This window comes from Schistocerca serialis, chromosome 7 (genome assembly GCF_023864345.2).
Source record: "Schistocerca serialis cubense isolate TAMUIC-IGC-003099 chromosome 7, iqSchSeri2.2, whole genome shotgun sequence".
In the NCBI taxonomy this organism is placed as follows: domain Eukaryota; kingdom Metazoa; phylum Arthropoda; class Insecta; order Orthoptera; family Acrididae; genus Schistocerca; species Schistocerca serialis.
This window is the reverse complement of record NC_064644.1, coordinates 408,992,361-409,015,662: the sequence shown is the minus strand read 5'-3', so window position 1 is coordinate 409,015,662 and position 23,302 is coordinate 408,992,361. Positions and strand designations below refer to the sequence as shown.

General features: G+C 42.7%; 1 protein-coding gene across 1 annotated transcript in view; it reads right to left on the bottom strand.

The window, feature by feature from the left end:
• The window catches only part of LOC126412250 (protein PTOV1 homolog), a 350,177-nt gene that overhangs the window by 224,959 nt on the left and 101,916 nt on the right, over positions 1-23,302 (bottom strand). The window contains exon 3 of the mRNA XM_050081748.1: positions 15,009-15,259. Within this exon, the coding sequence (XP_049937705.1) occupies positions 15,009-15,256 (248 nt within the window). The 5' untranslated portion in view covers positions 15,257-15,259. The remainder of the gene's footprint in view (positions 1-15,008; positions 15,260-23,302) is intronic.

The window sequence follows — 23,302 nt, the reverse complement described above, 5'->3', positions numbered from 1 at the left end:
GGTAGAAGCTATCAATTTAAGGTTTTACCTTTCGGGCTAAATGTGAACTCAGGAGTTTTTATAAATGCTCTAGATTACGCATTGCACTTCAAAGCAATTTAACTTTGTTTGTGGACGACATGCTCATAGCTACGACCACATGGAAGGAGCATGTTGATTTATTGAGAAGAGTATTAGAATGTTTCAAGGAAGCAGGCATAATCACAAATCTGCAAAAGTCCCATTTTGCTCGAGATAAAATCAAATTTCTGGGACATCTTATAAATGAAAAAGGCATCTTACCAGACTCCGAGAAAATAAAGGCAATCAAAAACTTTGCAGTTCCAACAACAAAAAAGCAATTAAAGGGCTTCCTCAGAGTTGTCTCTTTTTTCAGGCGTTTCATTCACGACCACTCTATTAATGCAGAACTGTTGTACAGCTTGTTGCGCAAAAATTCTCCGTGGGTGTGGACGCAACAATGCCAGAATGCATTTGAAGCAATAAAACATGCCTTAGTCAATTCACAAATATTATATCATCCAGATATGATCAAGAATTCGGTTTAATGGCAGATGCTTCGGAAATTGGAATAGGTTCATGCCTCTTCCAAGTAAAGATGATAGATAGAAAATCAACTTTCTGTCCAATAGCTTTTGCTAGCCAACTCTTAACTGCTTGTGAAAGAACATATACGACTACCGAAAAGGAAGCATTGGCCATAGTCTGGTCATTTAAGAAATTTTACTATTGCTTATACGGAGCGAAGACAACAGTATACTGTGACCACAAAGTGCTAAGTTTTTTGCAAACATGTAAATTATTACATCCAAGACTAGAAAGGTGGACACACTCACTCCAAGAGTTTCAGTTTGAAATTAAATGCCTAAGCGGACAGGATATTTCATCACCGATGCACTGTCTAGAATGCCAGATGGAGATTTCTCAACTATCAACATCACGGACAATCCATCCGAATTTAAAGTTCTTATAATGACTGATAGAATATATAGGAAACATTTTCTTGACATGTGTAAGAACATGGGAAAACTACAGAATGAAGATCCTCGTTAGCATTCAATAAAGGAATCGGCAGTGAAGGCGGCGATGAAGATCATCACAACGGCGGAACTGGCGGAAGAGGCAGGCTTTTGTATAAAAGCACCAGACTGTAGTGTCTGTTCCCACAGTGGGCGGCTGCAAAAGGCATCTGTCCCACATGTTAGTGGCGACCTCACTTATAATTCTAAGCTAAATGCTTGAATTTTTATCATCGAAAGGTTCAACTACCTTTCCCCCAACCAAACTTTAACCTAAGACATGATGGTAAATTTCAAAAGGAAAACTATTCCAGGAAGTAACCAATCTTCCATCGCTATTCATGGCGGTGCAACTAGGCCTTTGGATTCTGGAGAGCCTAGAACATCATATAAGGAAGAGTCAGAGCTTCCAAGTACTTCTTCAAAGATAAGACCCAAGAAAAAACATCTACTGGGGACACTGAATATCAACACACTTATGAAAGTTGGAAAACTAAAACACCTAACGGACACTCTCAATCAATGCAACATACTCATATTAGCTCTTCAAGAAACAAGGTATCTGGATGAAAATGCATTTGAATCACGTGAATACAGGATCTACAAAGGATTGGTTGGTTGGCTTGGAGGGATTAAAGGGACCAGACTGCTACGGTCATCGGTCCCTTGTTCCAAATACAAAGAACACCCACAGAGAATAAAAAAGAGGAACAGAAGAGATCACAGACGATACAGAACAAGAGAAACTGAGACAAGGACAAGACAAAACGAACTAAAACCACACAGAGTGAGACGGTGGTTGGCCGACCATAGAAATAAATAAGGAAAAGCCAACCACTTAGAAACACATTAAAAAATCAGTGTAAAATCATAGGCCAAAGGCCAGAATCAACACAAAACGATAAAATAAAACAGAAACACTCAGAGTAAATGATAAAATCCCCCTGCCCGAATAAAACGTAAAACTAAGTCAGCCATAGTGGAGTCGTCTGTTAAAAGGGCAGGGAGCGTAGCAGGCAGCGCAAATGTCTGCCTGACCACAGCTAAAAGGGGGCAGGCCAGCAAAATGTGGGTCACTGTCAAAGCTGCCCCACAGCGACATAGAGGAGGGTCCTCCCGGTGCAGTAAATAACTGTGTGTCAGCCGGGAGTGGCCAATGCGGAGCCGGCAAAGAACTACTGGGTCCCTGCGAGTGGCTCGCAGGGATGACCGCCACACAGCCGTCGTCTCCTTGACAGCACGGAGTTTATTGGACATTGTCAGTTCGCGCCATTCATCGTCCCATAGCGCCAAGATTTTGCGGCGGAAGACTGCCCGCAAATCAGTCTCTGGGAGGCCAAGGTCCAGAGATGGCTTGCTGGTGGCCTCTTTCGCCAGGCGGTCAACATGTTCATTACCCGGGATACCGACATGACCGGGGGTCCACACAAAGACCACAGAGCGGCCGCAACGGGCAAGGGTATGCAGAGACTCGTGGATAGCCATCACCAGACGAGAACGAGGGAAACACTGGTCGAGAGCTCGTAAACCGCTCAGGGAATCGCTACAGATAACGAAGGACTCACCTGAGCAGGAGCGGATATACTCTAGGGCACGAAAGATGGCGACCAATTCAGCAGTGTAAACGCTGCAGCCATCCTGCAAGGAACGTTGTTCGGAATGGTCCCCTAGAGTGAGCGCATACCCGACACGACCAGCAACCATCGAACCGTCAGTGTAGACAATACCAGAGCCCTGATACGTGGCCAGGATAGAATAAAAGCGGCGGCGAAAGGCCTCTGGAGGGACTGAGTCCTTCGGGCCCTGTGCCAGGTCCAGCCGAAGGCAAGGGCGACGAACACACCATGGGGGTGTATGCAAAGTAGCCCGGAAAGTAGGTGAAACAGTGAAAACCTGAAGCCCAGAGAGAAGCTCTTTGACGCGGACCGCTATTGTACAACCAGACCGGGGCCGACGATCTGGCAGATGGACGACCGATCGCGGAAACAGGAGACGATAATTTGGATGTCCGGGCGAGCTTAGAACATGGGCAGCATAAGCGGCCAGCAAACGTTGGCATCGGAACCGCAGTGGAGGGACACCTGCCTCCACTAGTACGCTGTCCACGGGGCTGGTGCGGAAAGCACCAGTGGCAAGGCGTATCCCGCTGTGGAGAATTGGATCCAGCACCTGTAACGCAGATGGGGATGCTGAGCCATAAGCCAGGCTCCCATAATCCAGACGGGACTGGATTAACGCCTGGTAGAGAGGCAACAGGGTAAAGCGGTCGGCGCCCCAGCGGGTGTGGCTCAAGCATCTCAGAGCGTTTAGATGCCGCCAACACGTCTGTTTCAGCTGCCGGATATGAGGCAGCCAAGTCAACCGGGCATCGAAAACCACCCCCAAAAACCTGTGGGTCTCCACCACAGCAAGGAGTTCGTCGGCAAGATAAAGCCGCAGCTGAGGATGGACTGTTCGGCGCCGGCAGAAATGCATAACGCGGGTCTTGGCTGCCGAAAACTGAAACCCATGGGCTACAGCCCAAGACTGCGCCTTACGGATAGCGCCCTGTAGCTGACGTTCAACAGCTGCAATGCCAGTAGAGCTGTAGTAAAGGCAGAAGTCGTCAGCATACAGGGAAGCGGAGACAGAATTACCCACGGCCGCAGCAAGCCCGTTAATGGCTATTAAAAACAGACAGACACTTAAAACAGAGCCCTGTGGCACACCGTTCTCCTGGACGTGGGAGGAACTATACGAGGCCGCGACTTGCACGCGGAAGGTACGACACGACAGAAAATTGCGGATAAAAATCAGCAGAGGACCCCGAAGACCCCATCCATGAAGCGTAGAAAGAATGTGAAAACGCCATGTCGTATCGTACGCCTTCCGCATGTCGAAAAAGACAGCGACCAGGTGCTGACGGCGGGCAAAGGCAGCACGGATGGCAGTCTCCAGGCTCACCAGATTGTCGGTGGCGGAGCGGCCTTTACGGAACCCACCCTGAGACGGAGCCAGAAGTCCCCGAGACTCCAGTACCCAATGCAAGCGCCGGCTCACCATCCGTTCGAGAAGCTTGCAAATAACGTTGGTGAGGCTAATGGGACGGTAGCTGTCCACCTCCAGAGGGGTCTTTCCAGGTTTCAAAACGGGGATGACAATGCCTTCCCGCCATTGCGACGGAAACTCCCCCTCGACCCAAAGACGGTTGTAAAGATCGAGAAGGCGCCGCTGGCAGTCCACTGAAAGGTGTTTCAGCATCTGACAGTGGATGCCATCTGGCCCAGGAGCGGTATCAGGGCAAGCAGCTAGGGCACTGCGAAATTCCCACTCACTAAATGGAGCATTGTAAGATTCCGGGTGGTTGGTGCGAAACGAAAGGCTCCGACGTTCCATCCGCTCTTTAATGGAGCGGAAGGCCTGGGGGTAATTCGCAGAAGCGGAACTCATAGCAAAATGCTCTGCTAAGCGATTTGCAATGACGTCGGAGTCAGTACAAACTGCTCCATTCAGTGAGAGCGCAGGGACGCTGACAGGTGGCCGATAGCCGTAGACACGTCGAATCTTGGCCCAGACCTGCGATGGAGTGACATGGAGGCCAATTGTGGACACATACCGCTCCCAGCACTCCTTCTTGCCTTGGCGGATAAGGAGGCGGGCCCGCGCACGCAGCCGTTTGAAGGCGATAAGGTGGTCGAGGGAGGGGTGTCGCTTGTGACGCTGGAGCGCCCGCCGGCGATCTTTAATCGCTTCAGCGATCTCAGGCGACCACCAAGGCACAGCCTTCCGCCGAGGGGACCCACAGGAAAGGGGAATGGCAGATTCGGCGGCAGTAACGATGCCGGTGGTGACCGATTGAACCACCGCATCAATGTCATCAGTAGAGAGAGGCTCAAAAGCGGCGGTGGAGGAGAACAAGCCCCAGTCAGCCTTATTCATAGCCCATCTGCTAGGGCGCCCAGGAGAGTGACGCTGTGGTAGTGACAAAAAGATCGGAAAGTGGTCACTACCACACAGGTCGTCATGCACACTCCATTGGACAGACGGTAAGAGGCTATGGCTACAGATTGAAAGGTCAATGGCGGAGTAGGTGCCATGCGCCACACTGAAGTGTGTGAAGGCACCATCATTTAACAGCGAGAGATCGAGCTGCGACAATAAATGCTCAACGATGGCGCCTCGACCTGTTGCCACTGACCCACCCCACAGAGGGTTATGGGCGTTGAAGTCGCCCAATAGCAAGAAAGGTGGCGGCAATTGGGCGACCAGTGCAGCCAGGACATGCTGCGAGACATCACCATCTGGTGGAATGTAAAGACTGCAGACGGTAACAGCCTGTGGCGTCCACACGCGTACAGCGACAGCCTCTAAAGGCGTCTGGAGAGGGACAGACTCGCTGTGCAGAGTGTGAAGGACATATATGCAGATGCCACCAGACACCCTTTCATAAGCTGCTCGGTTCTTATAATAACCCCGATAGCCACGGAGGGCGGGGGTTCGCATTGCTGGAAACCAAGTTTCCTGGAGAGCAATGCAGAAGAAAGGGCGAAGGCTGAGAAGTTGGCGGAGCTCAGCTAAATGGTGGAAAAAACCGCCGCAGTTCCACTGGAGGATGGTATTGTCCATGGCTGAGAAAGGCGTGAAAGGACTGGGAAGGCAATTTACGCCGCTTGTTCACTCACTGCCACCGATTCAGTACCCGTACGAGAGGCATCCATGGCGTCTGAGGGACCAGCGAGATCAAGGTCCTCAGCGGACGCTAGAATCTCGACTTCATCCTCAGACGCAGAGCGCGAAAGGTGCGGTGGGGTTGGTGCCACCGCAAGTTCTTTGGCCTTAGAGGTCTTTCTCTTGGACTTCTCTCGCTGAACCTTGGGTTTCACCGGCTGGGAAGGCTTCACCGATTCAGTCTCCGGGACAGAGGAGGATCGTGAAGCCCTACGCCCGGCCGCTGGTGAGGACTTATGCCACCGGTGGCCGTCATCCTTCCCGCTGGTGGAACCCTGGGAAGGGAGGGTCCCAAGGGAACTCTTACGGGCGAGAGTAGCCGAAGAAGTTAGACGCTTCTTCGGCTGAGAAGCGGGGACGGACGTCCCCGATGGGTGGGAGGAGGTTGCTCCTGAGGTAGGTGGTGCAGGAGCAACCGGTTGGGTAGAGCCCCCCACGGGCAAGGGGGCAGGAGGAGTCTTACTGCTTATCGAGCTGGCTGGAAGTCTCGAAACTGATGGAGCTAGCACAGTTGTTGTAGCAGCTGCATAAGAAGATGTCATTCTCACAGGATGGAGTCTGTCATATTTCCGTTTGGCCTCAGTATAGGTCAGCCGGTCCAGGGTCTTATATTCCATGATTTTGCGCTCTTTCTGAAAGACTTTGCAGTCAGGCGAGCAAGGTGAATGGTGCTCCCCGCAGTTGACGCAGATGGGAGGCGGGGCACATGGAGTATCGGGATGAGATGGGCGTCCGCAATCGCGACATGTGAGGCTGGAAGTGCAGCGGGAAGACATATGGCCGAACTTCCAGCACTTGAAGCACCGCATCGGGGGAGGGATATAGGGCTTGACGTCACATCGGTAGACCATCACCTTGACCTTTTCCGGTAACGTATCACCCTCGAAGGCCAAGATGAAGGCACCGGTAGCAACCTGATTGTCCCTCGGACCCCGATGAACGCGCCGGACGAAATGAACACCTCTACGTTCTAAGTTGGCGCGCAGCTCGTCATCAGACTGCAAAAGGAGGTCCCTATGGAAAATAACACCCTGGACCATATTTAAACTCTTATGTGGTGTAATAGAAACGTTAACATCCCCCAACTTGTCACAAGCAAGTAACCTGCGTGACTGGGCGGAGGATGCCGTTTGTATCAGTACTGACCCAGAGCGCATTTTAGACAAGCCCTCCACCTCCCCAAACTTGTCCTCTAAATGCTCGACGAAGAACTGAGGCTTTGTGGAGAGAAAAGACTCCCCATCAGCTCTCGTGCAAACTAAGAATCGGGGCGAATAACTGTTACCTCCATCCTGAGACTTACGCTCTTCCCACGGCGTGGCCAGGGAGGGGAACATTTTCGGATCGTACTTCTGAGCATTAAATTGAGCCCGAGAACGCTTAGAGACTGCTGGCGGATGGCCACCAGCGAGAGATGATGTACCACGCTTCATTGCGGGTCATCCGCCCTGATGCCACCTACTCCGACCAAGGGCCCTCCCCACGGGCGCCACCCAGCCACAGCAATAGCCACCTGGCAGGATGGCCATTGCCGGGAGTCCTGATGCCCCAGGGAGATGGGCATCTACTCCTTGGCATACGTGGGGAGTGAACGGCGCAGGCATCAGTATAGCGATCCCTGTGTTGTCAGGGGGCTACAACCAAGAGGGTACATGGCGGCCCCACCACAACGGACTGGCTACCGTGCTGGATGTTAGGTGACATGTGGTCCATGGGCGTCGTCAGTGCAGAAAATGGCCCTGCACAGTGCTTGGCAGAAAGTGCACGCAGGGGCGCATCGATGCCCAAGAGATGGAGAGCGGGCAAGACTGCAATGCAACGACGAATAAGATGGCGAAAGTTCTCAACACAACACGGACACAATGCACCAAGTAAGGCGCCCTTCCCCAATCGGCTCGCTCTTCGGAACCATCACATAAGGCCGAAACGGATGAGACTCCTTTTAGTCGCCTCTTACGACAGGCAGGAATACCGCGGGCCTATTCTAACCCCCGAACCCGCAGGGGGGGATCTACAAAGGAAAAACAGCCATTAAAAATTCCAATAATACGACTATATTAGGGACCGCATTTATGGTCAAACAGCAACTTACGGAATCAATAACTAATTTTAGCTCCCCATCAGAACGAATTTCATTTCTGACGTTCAAGTCAGGCAATAAACGTTACACTATTATAAATGCACATGCACCTATTAACCAACATAACAGAACAAATGCTGACAAAGTGGAAGATTTTTGGGAAATGCTAGAACACGAAACATCCATATTACCAAAAGAAAATATAAAAATTTTAGTGGGAGACTTTAATGCACAAGTTGGCAAAGAAATAAAATTTAAATCAGTAGTTGGAGATTATCCAGCACATGCAAGAACCAACAGAAATGGGGAAATACTCATAGATTTTTGTAGACAGTTTAATCTGAAATTAATGTCGACATGTTTCAGGAAACTTGCAAGAAAGAAAAACTGTGGGTATCACCTAATCCAAATCAAGGTGAATATCAGTTGGACCATGTGGCAATAACGACTCGCAACTACAAGGAAATCTTGGCTGTCAGAGTGAGGAAGGGCCTAAACATAGACTCAGATCATTATCTGACAGAAATAAAGACCATGCTCCAACCAAACAAACCTAAACCAAAACCAAGAAGATTTCCAAGAGTAAACACTAAATCTCTCCTGCAAAATCAGGACAAATTCTCTCATATACTAAACACAAGAAAAATGGATAATTGGGAAGAAATTAAAGAAACAATGCTAGAGTCAGTTAAAGAAATGGGACAGTCATGAAGAATACCGAAACACAGATGGTGGAACGAGCTGTGTGATGAAACAATTGACAATCTACTAAACGCATGGAAAAAATGGAACAGTAATAAGAAACACGAATACTGGGAAGAGTTTAAAGAAGAAAGGAAAAAGACAGCAAAAATCATCAGATCAGTGAAAAGAAAATATGACAAAGACAGATCAGAAGAAATGGATTCTGATTTCAAAAGGAACAACACTAGAGACTTCAATAATACTTTCAGAGAAGTTTTAACAGGATTCCAGTCACCAAGTTTACATTTTAAAGATAAAAATGGAAAAATGGTTTTAAGCAATAAAGATAACTGCCAAATTTTAGCTGAATACTTTGAAATCTATTAAATTGTGAGGAGCCTAATGACAGGTTACAATTTCAAAAACCACAACATGAAAATCCACCGTCGGAACCACCTACAGTAGAAGAAATAGAAAAGATTATCAAAGCATTGAAGAATAACAAAGCACCAGGTGAGGATGGGATAGTGGCAAAAATGTGGAAACTAGGGGGCTTATCCGCATGTCAGAAAATTCACAAAGTAATTAAAGACATTTGGACAAAAGGAATCATACCCAGTGACTGGAAACAAGCATTGATCCACCCTCTCCATAAAAAAGGAGATAAAACAGACACCAACAACTACAGGGGCATATCCTTGTTATCTATCAGTGACATACAAAATACTTTCTAAAGCATTTTTAAATAGAATAGACGAACAAGCAGAACCAAATATAGGAGGTTATCAAGCAGGATTTAGAAAAGGTAGATCATGTGCAGAACAGATTCTTAATTTAAAAACAATTTTGAGAGTGAGAGCTACACAAAATAAAAATACAGTAGTTACTTTCGTAGACTTCACGAAGGCTTACAACTCAGTTGACAGACAAACACTATTCCAGATACTTTATGAATCAGGGATAGATGAAAACACCAGAAGAATTGTTGAACAAACGCTCACAGATACAACATCAAGAATTAAGTTTCAAGGCGAAATTTCTGAACCATTCAAAATCAAAACAGGAGTATGACAAGGAGATGTCCCCAATTCTCTTTAACTTGGTTTTAGATAAAATAGTAAAAACATGGGAAAACACATTAAAAAACAGAGGCACAAAGGGTATAAGCATGGGCCAAGGAAAGAACCAATTTGAAGTGAAATGTTTAGCCTTTGCAGATGATATGGCATTGATAACTGAAAACCGAACAGACGCAAAAGTTATGCTTGATCTGTTACAGGAGATTGCTGAAAAGACTGGGCTAAAGATATCTTATGAAAAAACCAAGTATTTAGAACACAAACAAAATACAGAAAAGTTTATGAAAACAAAGTATGGAAAAATTAAAAGAGTTGATAGATTCAAATACCTAGAGGAGTGGATCCAAGCCAATGGACTGGATGACAACAAATAAAAAAAGAATAAAAAAGTTAGAATTTGCATATAAATTAACACAAAACTAATACAACAAGAAATCAATATCCATACAAGCAAAGATTAAACATTATAATTCAGTTATTAGGACACAAGCAACATATGGATCAGAGTGCATAACATTAAATAAGAAAGGCGAATTAAGAGAACTAGAAAAAAGAGAGAAAAATATTAAGAAAAATTCTAGGTCCTGAGAAAAACAAGGAAAATAGGTGGATTAAAAGGAGAGATGAAGACCTATACAAAAATACAGAAAAGTTCACAGATACAATGAGGAAGAGACAGCTAAAATTTTTTGGACATTTAAAAAGAATGGAAGAAACATGGATTACAAAGAAAATTTTTAATTATGTTAGTAACCTGAAAAAAACTGTAGGATGGATAGAAGCAGTAAAGAAAGACGCCAACAAAATAGGTGTTACAGAAGAAATAATACGTGATAGGAATAACTTTAGGCTACTTATAGAAAACGCAAACTATGAAGACGATGCGCCAAAACCTCGACGCAAGAGAGTGTGGACAGATGAGCAGAGATGAGCAGTTGGCGAGAAAATGAAGAAGTACTGGGAAGAATGGAAGAAAAAGAAACACCATAAGTCTTAAGTTGTATGCGGTCCATAGCTGGCCAAATTCATAAATAAAATTAAAAAAAAGGGAAACTTTGGCAAAACCTGGAAACGATGATCTGAAGAGACTGTACAAAGTTGAGGACGACGTCTTATTTTTCAAAGGGCATCTTGATTCAGATAATTGGAAGATGTGTATTCCCAAGAAGAATGAGAATGACTTAATTTTGTACATGCACATCACTTGGGGACATTTTGGAGTATTAAAGTGTGCTCAGAAGATTCAAGCATACTGCTACTTCCCAAATATTCGCAGGAAAGTACACAGACAGTTAAGGATATGTAAAATTTGTCAGCTAGCCAAACCAGGAAATTTTTGTGTGAAAGATTTCCTACACCCTATTATACCCACTAAACCGCTGTCAATCATTTCGGTCAACGTCTGTGGTCCTCTACCATCATCATCAAGGGGAGGATGCAAATATATTGTAGCTTTTCTTTATATATTCAATAAGTATGTCAAACTTTATCTGTTAAAATCAGCTACTGGTGCATCCATAGCCAAGAAACTGGTCGAGGATTATATAGTCAAGGTAGGCAAACCAGAGGCTATTCTTTCTGACAATGGGTCAATGTTCACTGGATTTCATTGGAGACAAACATTAACCAGTTGTGGTATAAAACAAATTCTAACATCAGTGTACCACCCTTCGGCAAATCCTGTGGAACGAATTTTTCGTGAATTAAACCGGTTCATGAGAACATATTGCCACAACCAGCAACCCAAATGGATCGATTATCTGGACTATTTTCAGGAAATTGTAAACAATATGCCACATACAATGACAGAATACACCCATACGAGCTGATGTTTGGAAAACAGGAACAGAATGACTGGATTCGACCAATTCCTAAAGTAGCTATTAACAAAATGGACCTACAAAATAAAGTACAACAATCCTTACTCAATATAATGGACAAGGCAAGGAAAAGGAAAATATATTTAGACAATTGACTTGGAAAAATAAAAACGTATGAAGTGAAAGACCAAGTTTTAGTAAAAACTCGTCCTAAGGCTTCACTTATACAGAGGAAGAACACAAAATGGCAATTATTGTATCAAGGACCATTTGTGATTACCAAAATACCCCATCCAGGAACTTATGTTTTGAAGGATGTGAAGAATGGAAAGATGAAAGGAATGTATCCTCATCACTTGTTAAAGGAATTTCATGATAACTGAAGATTCTGAAGATAGAAGATACTATTCTTATCAAATAATATTGATTAGACAATTTTCATTAAACCCATGAATCAGAATCATACTTAGGATAGTTTCTTTCTTTTTGCAATTTAGTAGTTAGTTTTTCTTTTCAGGCATAATGTACGAGAGATACGCAGACATTATGTATTTGTTTTCCACTGTAAAGATAAGTTTTCTTTTCAGTATGCAGAGAATTTAGCAATAGTATGAATGATTTCTTTTAAAAATTTTTTATTTAGTTGATAGTAACTTCAATCAGGTTTCATAATGCATAATGACCATGGGTTAGTGACTCAAATGAATCTGGTCTATGGCAAGATATTTTTTCTTACATCAATTTGACAATGTCAGTGTATGTTTGTATTTTTTTTTTTTTTTTTTTTACTCACTGAGCTGAAATCATGCTGTTCGGAAGGGGCAAACCCGTTGTCAGTTTTAAAAAAAAAAAGGAGCGCCTATTACTTTGTTTCAATCTTTTGTGATGGACATTGTCTTTATAATTGTACTATTGTTGTAACATACCTGTGTATTTAAATTATGTTATGTCAATTGTTGCTCGCGAAGTTACCAACTAAGTGAATGCCGATCAGTTACAAGCACATCAACAAGTGTTAGAGTCCATCTGAAAGATGACGAGCACAAGTTGAGACGGCATCACCAGTTGGATTTGTGTATAGTGCATTCTACGGTTGTTGATAGAAATGAAGAACACCTTACTACTTCTGAATATTTCAAATTCAGGACAGAGAATTAGAAAGAACTTTAGATTAGAGTCTATTTCAGCTCAGCATAGATCAAACACCTTTTCCACAGAACTTACATTGATTCTTATTTTCATGTTAACCATATGCGGACAACCATAATACCCACGAGGATACAGTGAAATGGGAATAGAATTCAATCAGTTGCCCGGAGATGACAGATAGAAGGGAATCATAGATGGACGTAAACCAAGGCGTCGACGGTTCACCTCAAGACAGAAGATTAATAGTATTGTGTTTCTTTTGTGAACAGTGTTTAAATTCATTCAAAAAAAATCCATATTGTAAATATTTTTTTTCCATTGTAATTCAATTAATTTTCTTTGCAAATGAGAAATACGAGGATGATAAATCTACCCCGAGGTTTTCCTTGGTTTTCCTTTGTGGGGCATGGCCGAATGGCTAGATTACCCGTTTGAGACATCCCAAGGCGTGTGACAGAAGCTTTGAGTGATGATGAAAAAGGTTTCTGATCACATCTCATGCCATCCTCGACAAATGAATAAAAGCAAGCAAGTAAGCTATGCATATAAGCTGCATCAGTAATTTTCAAGCAGCACAGGCTTTTTCAGCAGTATATGCACCCAAATCTATAATTTCCATTTTGATAGTCATTCACTAATACCAAAATATCATAAGAAATATAGTGGACATTAATACTCTAGTGGACATTAATACAGCGTCATAAACAATCACCGATGTAGTGTTGTGTGAACGCTCGTGTTTGTTTTTGCCCAAAAACGTTCGTCCACAAGAGGGGCATATATGATGTATCATGCCGCGTAACTTGCTGTGACAGTGCGAACGAGAGAGAGAGACAAAGATATTGTTTATTACTCTGTGGCGGTCAGTGCTCACATAATTATTCTTAGGATATAGAGCTTTTGTTGTTCTTAAGAGTAATTTTTACTAGAAGAGAGCCATTCTTGTGATGTAAAAATCAACGCAATTGTGAGTTTTTGATTCATATTGTAAAATATGTGTGTATATGGAAGGAAATCAGTTAATAGAACAATAAAACATTGTTCATTTCAAGAAGGTACGTGTTATTCTACACCCAGCATATACTTCTATTGTGATTTAATAATAAATACCAACTTGAGAGCAGTTCCGACGGGAGCGTTCAGTTCTAGTGAAATAGTTCGATGTTTTCTTCAGAAAAGAAGTCACTTCATGGATCATTCAAATCCACAATAGTACCTGGACATTTCTCAGAACTGAAAGCAATCTGATTGCTATGCAACAGAGCCCTGAAGAATATTTATCTGTACTTTGGTTACCACTTTCAGCTCAACACGGTATCTGCAGCATCTGGAGCAGATTTCTACAACAGTGGAAGCGTGTAATCTCTATCAGTTTCACACATCGCCCTGTGTACGCTGTATGTATTTACCCACAACAGTGAACATACAGTTACTCACACACATAGAAACACAATACAAGGTGGTGTAGGAAACATTTCAGTATAAAGGTCCTGTAGAGCTAAACAGTAATTAGCCTAGTAGTAAGAGTAGTAAACAAAAAAAATTATTTTTTTTTTGCCAAAAGAACCTAAAACATCCATGTTAAATTTCCCACAGAAATGAGCTGCCTGTGAATACTGTAATCACTGTCTAGCTTACATACCATGAAGTAAGGAAACAAATAATTCTCTTAAAACATTAACGTTTTATACACGTTAAAATGTCCATTTCAGTAGCTGAATGCTCCACTAGACAGACCCATTTGTGGGGGTCATGGGTTTGATTCCCGGTGCTGCAAAGTATTTTTCCTTGGTGGGAGAAACAGGGTGAACTAAGACTTGTGATTTATTAAGAAGCTATCTGACTGGGAGGCAGTGGCTCCAGGATCAGAACACTGACAACCACTGGGAGTGAGGTGCGCTGATCCCATGCCTCTCCATACCACATCTGATGATGAGTGACCGAGGATGACACAGTGATCAATCCATTATTGTGTGGTCTTCAGGGTCTGATTGTGGGGTTTCCTTTCTACATGCTGAAATAACTGTTCCGGAATTGTTTACTTGCATGAGAATTATGTTGATGGGCAACGTCTCCACAATAAATTGAATCAGTTAACAATTCAGGTAGATCAATTGTTCCACATATACTTGTATTACATTAACATTAAGAGACTTGATACTTGAAACTCATTTTTAATCTGAAAATAATAGTCCAAGTAATAAAAATTAAACATTCTGTGTAATCTGAGACCTAGACACATTAAAAGCCAATTCCATAACATATAAAGTAAATATACAGACTGCAGTATAGTAAGGTTAGTCTATAAAATAAATTTAAGCTAAATCCCCACTGCACAAGAGGAACATTTCATTCAACATTTTATGTTTTATTGTTTAACACGTCAAAAATTTATTAAATTATGAACTAATAATGCTTGTGTTCAGAAACAAAGAGATATGCTTTTTATTTTATGGGAAATGCAACTCACCAATCTTGTTTATCTTCTGGGTGCATTGAAATTTGACATGGTATTTCATTAATATTGGTAGGATTTTCTATCTTTTCTACCCATTGAAGCGTGCCCTGCCAACAGGTCTGGTATTCAGACACTGGCTGCCTCTGCTGCTGTTGCTGTGATTGCTGTTGCTGTGATTGCTGTTGCTGTGATTGCTGTTGCTGTGATTGCTGTTGCTGTGATTGCTGTTGCTGTGATTGCTGTTGCTGCACAGGAACCATCTTCTGTTAACAAACAAGTAACCAATATGATCACTTTGAATTACTGTTAGTTGAACAAAACTTTTGCCATGCAGAAAAATATACCACATTTATTTATTGCTTATTTAGCCTGACCAGATTAGAGCTTTAAGGCCCTCTCTTACATATGATCAGGAACAACACATACAAAACATATTACAAAAACATTCATGGGTACAATGATAAAGATCATAATAATAAAAATAATATAATGAAAAAATAGTTGACACTAATAATAATACTAAAAGTTATTCAGAATGGTATCGAGAAGTTTAGCACATCTGAATAAATGTTTAATATTACAGAAGCAGAAAGGGTAAAGGAATAAGAGAAGACTGAAATGATAGCAACAATGGATGTTAGGAAATAACAGAATTTAAATAAAGAACCCTGTCAATATGAGGGAGAGAAAAGTTAAGACGGGGGAGGGGGGAGGGGAGGGATTGAAGAGAGTGAGCTGCAGAGAGATAGAGATGGCTATTGGCAGAAGGTGGGCCATCAAGTGTCTTTTGGAGTTTGAGAGCAATTTAATTTCGCTGATTCTTTGATGAAGACTGTTCCAAACTCAGGTCGCTGATACAGAAAATGATTTAGACAAAATCATTTAATTGGATAGATAAAAAATCTACTCACCTAGCGGTGCCAGAACACACATATGAAAGACTGTTGTAACTGGCAAGCTTTCGGAGCCACTGGCTCCTCCTTCAGGTAGAAGGGTTGAAGCAGAAGGCAGAAGGCTGAAGGAAAAGAACTTCAGAGGTTTAGGAAAAGAGGCAGATTTCAGGAAAGTCACCCAGACTTACCAAATGGGATGAGAAGGAAAAACTCATTGTTGGGGACTGCATCGGATGAGATTTGAAAACCTGATATCTTAAAGGTGGAAGATAGAGTAATATGCAAGACAGAGACTACTACTAAAGCATTGTGCACGAGTTAATAAGAGTGAAAAGCTAAGTGCATTGTAAGTAACAGAGGTGGGAGGGGAGGCAATGAAAAATAGATGGGAATGAAAATGAAATATGTAGAAAACTAAAACGGAGTGAAGCAAAGAGTAGTTACAGTGTAGAAATGCCGAGATGGAAGAAATTAATGTAACTTAAGGCCAGGTGGGTGGCGAGAACCAAGGACATGTAGTGCTAGTCCCAACCTGCTGAGTTCTGAGAAAATGCTTCAGAGAAGACGACAGAGCAGACATAGTCTGATAGTCTCTGCACTTATCAGCACATAGGGAGGAGTGATGTGATCGAAATAGTGTATGTCATAAATGTATTGCACACAAGCATTCATTGCCAGTTCTAGCTTGCGTGAGCTTTTGTTCAAAAAAGTCCTTGGGGAATAGCATCACCATAGTCAAGCACAGGGAGTATTAGTGACTCTCCAAGCTTCTTTTTAAGTTTGAAAGGAAATACTTCTTTATATTTCTGTGGTGAATGAAGTGACTTTGACACCTTCTTAAAATCTGCTGTTGCATTTTTAGTCCAGTCTAAGAGATGATCCAGAATTAGCCCCAATTTCTCTGCAAAAGAGCAAAAGGTTATTTCTTTGTTGTTTAGGGTTAAGGATGGCAGAGATTCTCTGAACCGCAGGGTAAAAGTCTTTTGTGAGTGACTGAGACATTATGTTTCAAACCTATGCTCTGTACCCACTCAGATAAGACAGGTAAATCAGCAGTTACATACTCATTGAACTTGCGCTGAGACATAACTGAAGGTCATCAGCATGTAGGTGATATTTTCAGTGGGAGAAAATAGTTGACACATCATAAATACATAATGAGGAAAGTACACTCATGTTCAGGAAAAAAAAAAAAAAGAACAACACATTGAAAGACTACAGGTAGGATGTTTATACTCACAGGAGATTTATATTAGTACATTCTGCAGAAATGATTAGCATTCGAACAATGTCAGCCCACGGTTTCAAGGTCAACATTGATACCACGGCACACCACTACCTACAGGTAAATTGTACCTGTGGCACTATAAACCGAAAGTAACGGATCAGTGTGAGTTGAGCAGACACGTAGGACACCTCGCAGACGTATGCGTGAACCGTACCATCAAATCATTGAGTTGGAAAGAGGGTGCATTATTGGCATGAGAGGATGTGATTCACCCATCTGGGAAACTGCTGCTTATATGGGACAAAGTGTTTTGGGAGTGCAACAATTGTGCATGGAGTGCTGTAGAACACAACAATATGGGTCAGGTCACACCACCCAGACTACCTCCCAAGAAAATCAACACCTATAATGAATGACATTGCAGGACAGATTTGTGTCCTCCTTGGCTCTGGCACAACTGTGGAACAGAGTAACAGACACGTCAGGTGGAAATTTTATACATCAACCACGGCCTCTCAGCCCGGAAGCTTCAACTGAAGAGTTTAACAGATTGTACACTATCAGTGGTGACAGACCGTTGTCATTTATTAGGGCACGGGTTACGTGTGCATCGTCCACTTCTCCGCCTACCTTTGATGAATGTGCAGAAACATTATAGATGGTAATGGTGTATGAAACAATGTCACTGGGGACAGAAATAGCATCAGACAGTGTTTTTGGATGAATCAGGGACCAGTTTCTTTGAAAATAATGGCTGCATTTTGGTTCACTGCAGACACGGGGAGCACCATTACAGCGACTGCATTTGCGCAAACATACAATGCCAACTCAAGGCCTTATGTTGTGGCATGCTACTCAGTACAACCACAGATCACAGTTGGTTTGTGTCCAGGGCACAGTGACCAGTGTGTCCTACATGAAAGACATCCTGTGACCCATAGCCATACACATTCTGCACAGCACCCCAGATCCCATTTTTCAGCGAGACAATGCTTGGCCACATGTTGCTGTATGAACACATGCCTTCTTGGTGTCACAGGATGTCAGCCTTTTGCCCTGCCCCACCAGATTACGAGACTTGTTGCCAATTAGAAATTTGTGGGATATGTGAAATTACGGGTGCGCCACAGATGAACTTTGGAAACAGGTGAATACAGCATGGATGGCTATACCATGTCGATGCCATCATACATGGAACAAGTTATCAGGACCCACAGTGGACTAAGGCAACAGCGCACATGGTGAACCAAGGTGACTGAAATGCTGATCATTTCTGCAGACCATACTAATGTACATGTCCTTAAAAAAAAAAAAAAAAAAAAAAAAAATGAGTGTAGTTGGCTGGCTCAATACTGATCCTTTTCGGACCTCTGAAACTACATACCTCCACTGTAACCTTTTAATTCCAATCATTACACACTGTTAGAATGTAAGGTATGAATGGAACCAATGTACAGCATCTCTGACTTGTGAGTTTAGCAAGTAGAATGTCTAGGTGAACAATGTCCAAAGCTTTGCTGAAATCCAAGAAGCACATAATAGTCACCTGTTTGTCCATAGCTTGTTTTAGCTGGTCAGTCACTTTTGTAAAACTGTTGTTGTGCTGAAATTTTGCAGAAACCTGACTGGTATTCATATAAAATATTATTTGATGCTAAATAAGCTGCTCATGGACTAATATGGCCTGTAGTTGGAAAGCTGTTTGACAGATTACTTCTTAGGTATTGGTTTTTTGGTTTTATGAGTCACTGCTTCTGGGATGTTGAGAAGATGCTAGAGGTCAGAGAACGGTGAAAAACGTCCATTATTTTGGGCAATAGAGGACTGATGACGAAATTTATCATTTGCACTGTTATCATGCCCTGCAGCTGCTGAATGAATACATACAATGGCATTCCTAGCTGTATTAGGGCTTATCAGGTGCAAAACATTTTCCATTTGGTCAAACTAATGGTACCTTAAAGAAGTCGATAGTTTGCACCCTTTTGTGTTTACCAAGTAAAGATGTCATTTAGATTCTCAACAGGATATAGTAGTTCAGCTGCAGATTTAGTTTTGTCTATTCCTTGACCCCAAAGATTTTTTCTGTAGCATGGTGGATGTGTGTAGGTCCTCAGTTAGTGAGAGGACATATCTGAGTTTTGCATTTCTCACAGGTTGACCAACATGGTTGCATAGAAGTTTGTGGGTCAGATGGTTATCAGGGTTCTGGTGGTGTTTGTATGTCCGGCGTGCTGAGTCTCTGACCTTCACAAATTACAAATTGTCTGAGGTGGTCTTAAGCCACAGTGCACGCTCCTTACTCTTACTGTTTTTTGAGGAGTGTGTTTATCGTACAAGTTGTTACAGCTCTGTAACACTCAGGTATACTGTACAATTCATGGTGTCCTGATTATATGTTTGAATACTTTATCACACAAGTTCGATGCAAAACCAGCTGTGACATGACATACAGAGGCAGCAAGTGAAGTGACAGCTGTCGTAACACCAGCCAAGAAGCAAGTCACGCTGGAGAATGTGAATAGTGAATGTCCACCTTGCAGACTCCACAACAGGATATAAGATGGAGTGTTGTGTAACCAAAGGCATGAGTTGGAATCTGACATTTGTGTACCAAACTGGACAGTCTGGAAAGAACAGGTGGAGTTCTGTATACGTGATCTACATTAAAACCCTTGAATAACTTTCGAGTGTTAGTGGATGAGCTTGTGAAAAGGCTGGCAATTGTATCCAACATGAATCAAGTTATATATGATCCATTAAGGGTACCAACATTATGTGCTCACATTCTTATTTGTACAGAAACAAGACACTTCACTACAGTCGTCTGTATGAAGAAGACTGGTTGAGTTATGGCAAATAAACTAAATACATAATTACACTAATCAATGACAGTTTGACTACTGTTACTACATAGATACAGAAACAAACTACATCAAACAGTACTGTCAGCAGCTACGTCTGGCCCAAATATATAGCATTTCATAGCTACAGGAGAGATTAAAAGCTAGTGACATGTAAAAAAATCTGCTCGACTGCCATAATTTAGAGAGTGCACACATTACCACTGTAACAATATGAGTCAAGATAGATGTAACGGAACTTGAATAGCGTATTTGCCTCTATTGGTTACGGTAGAGAGGTCGATCTTTCGGTCCTGTCTGTATATTTATATATAATATTGCATGAATAAAGGCTGGGCGTGTGTAAAGCTATTAAAGCTAAAAGTGCACGCCACGCGTTTTGTTACAATTTGGTTGGTCATAATAATAATAACATGCTTTTGAATACAATTAAAATATAACGGCGATACCTGTTTAGTGTTATTGGAAATAATATGTAGTAAATTAATGAGTAAGGTAGCCGATCCTATAAGAAGAGGTAAAATTGGGCATATTGAGGTGTTTTGCTTTATATCGAATTTTTGGTTACAGCAACAATGCGGTAGGGAGGAGGTATGCAGTGTGCACTGCACCTTATAATCTATTTCTGTATTTGGAATAGGTCGACTATGTTGTTGGCAGCAGAGGCTTTTGCATAGGTACCGGTAAAATTTACACAGCACGAGATTGGCAGTAGCACTCTGTTTCTAAATGAATCAAAGTGTAGTTCAACTTAGAAATTAGTCATAGTTAACTAAGACTCAGAGCACTGCAAATGTTTGCTAGGCTCTGAAATGTCCTTAAAGATATAAGCCTTATCTAGCCAGGAACTAATACTGTGCAAGATTCAGCTCTATGGAAGAAAGGGAGAACAAAACAGTGGAGCACAAGTTGGAAATTTTAAAATAAGACAAATATTTTTTTTTAATTAACTTTCTTTTACAATTGCACTATGAAAAGCACAAACAGCCAGATGATGAGTGTGTGACACTCTAAACTGTAGCTAAGTGTTAACTTTGCTTTCTTGCAAGTTTTACGCTAAATAAATTTAATAGTCACTTTGGATAATTAGAACTTGATATTACCTCCCAAAACTACTAGTCTGTCTTGCAACCAGGCATAATTATTAACGTTTACTTACCCTGCATTTTTAAGGTGAATTCTAATATCAGTGGAGTGTGCACTGAATTGACATTTCCTAGCAGATTGAAGCTGTGTGTCTCATAGGGAGCTGAACCTACAAATTTTGCCTTTCGCAGGCATCTGCTATATGGACGGAGCTACACAGAAACGGCCCATAACACACCCTCACAGCTTTACTTCCATTAGTACAGGAGAGAGGAATGAAGAATCAAACTTCTTGTGGACATAATGGAGTTTCAACAGAAGTTGTTAAATTTGGTTTAAAAGTAATATAAATGCAACTTGCAAAAGTATTTTCACAATTTCTACAAGCGGAACAAAATTCCACAAAACTGAAACAATGCTCAAACTATCCCATTTCACATTAAGAAAGGGAAGAAAACTCTATAGATCTATCAGCCTCTTCTCTGTAATATGCAATATATACACTAAAATCATTACAAAAGCCAAGTCTCCAATCAGCCTCAAGGCTGACATGAACACCATAGCGCTTTGATAGGCATGCACGTATCTGACTTCCTCTGAGCTTAAAACTGACTCATCTACCCAGTTACAGGAGGACATGTAGCTTCATGTTGACCCCAGCAAATGACTCAGTTTGGTATTGTTGACATAAACAATTCATTGGCACAGGTGAATGAAGTGGTGAGTGGCACAAAGAGACCTGTTGTTGAACTCGGGAGTTTTTGGATTTGCCATATCATTATCAGACAAAGTAGTAAACTGACTACACAGGAATGAATATTACAGTGATTACCATTTGCAAGTTGTGAATGAAATCATAAATGAATCAATGAATAAGATTTCACTTTCTGCCTAAGACTGATAAATCTATTGGAAAGTTTTTGACGTTGTTTCAACAACTGCTCTACTAAATAGCACTGAGAAACATTGTATTGATTCATCCATGTTAGTACACTGAAGAATATGTACATAAATGTTACAATTTCCAATTTGCTTCAATATACTGCAAACTACTGTGAAGTGCATGGCAGAATAGTTGTTGGTTTGGGGGATTAAAGGGACCAGACTGCTATGGTCATCGGTCCCTTTTTCCAAAGACAAAGAACACCCACAGAGAATAAAAACGAGGAACAGAAGAGATCACAGACGATACAGAACAAGAGAAACTGAGACAAAGACAAGGCAAAACGAACTAAAACCACACAGAGTGTGACGGTGGTTGGCCGACCATAGAAATAAAAAAGGAAAAGCCAACCACATAGAAACACATTAAAAAATCAGTTTAAAATCATAGGCCAAAGGCCAGAATCAACACAAAACAATAAAATAAAACAGAAACACTCAGATTAAATGATAAAATCCCCCTGCCCGAATAAAACGTAAAACTAAGTCAGCCATAGTGGAGTCGTCTGTTAAAAGGGCAGGGAGCGTATCAGGCAGCGCAAATGTCTGCCTGACCACAGCTAAAAGGGGGCAGGCCAACAGGATGTGGGCCACTGTCAAAGCCGCCCCGCAGCGACATACAGGAGGGTCCTCCCGGCGCAGTAAATAACTGTGTGTTAGCTGGGAGTGGCCAATGCGGAGCCGACAAAGGACGACAGAGTCCCTGCGGTTGGCTCGCATGGATGACCGCCACACAGTCGTCGTCTCCTTAATGGCACGGAGTTTATTGGGTGTAATCCGATCGCGCCATTCAGCGTCCCAAAGCGCAAAAACTTTTCGGCGGAGGACTGCCCGCAAATCAGTCTCTGGGAGGCCAACATCCAGAGATGGTTTACACGTGGCCTCTTTCGCCAGGCAGTCAACATGTTCATTGCCTGGGATACCGACATGACCGGGGGTCCACACAAAGACCACAGAGCGGCCGCAACGCGCAAGAGTATGCAGGGACTCATGGATAGCCATCACCAGACGAGAACGAGGAAAACACTGGTCGAGAGCTCGTAAACCACTCAGGGAATCGCTACAGATCACGAAGGACTCACCTGAGCAGGAGCGGATATACTCTAGGGCTCGAAAGATGGCGACTAGCTCAGCAGTGTAAACGCTGCAGCCAGCCGCCAAGGACCGTTGTTCGGAATGGTCCCCGAGAGTTAGCGCATACCCGACACGACCAGCAACCATCGAACCGTCGGTGTAAACAATTCCAGAGCCCTGATACGTGGCAAGGATGGAATAAAAGCGGCGGCGGAAGGC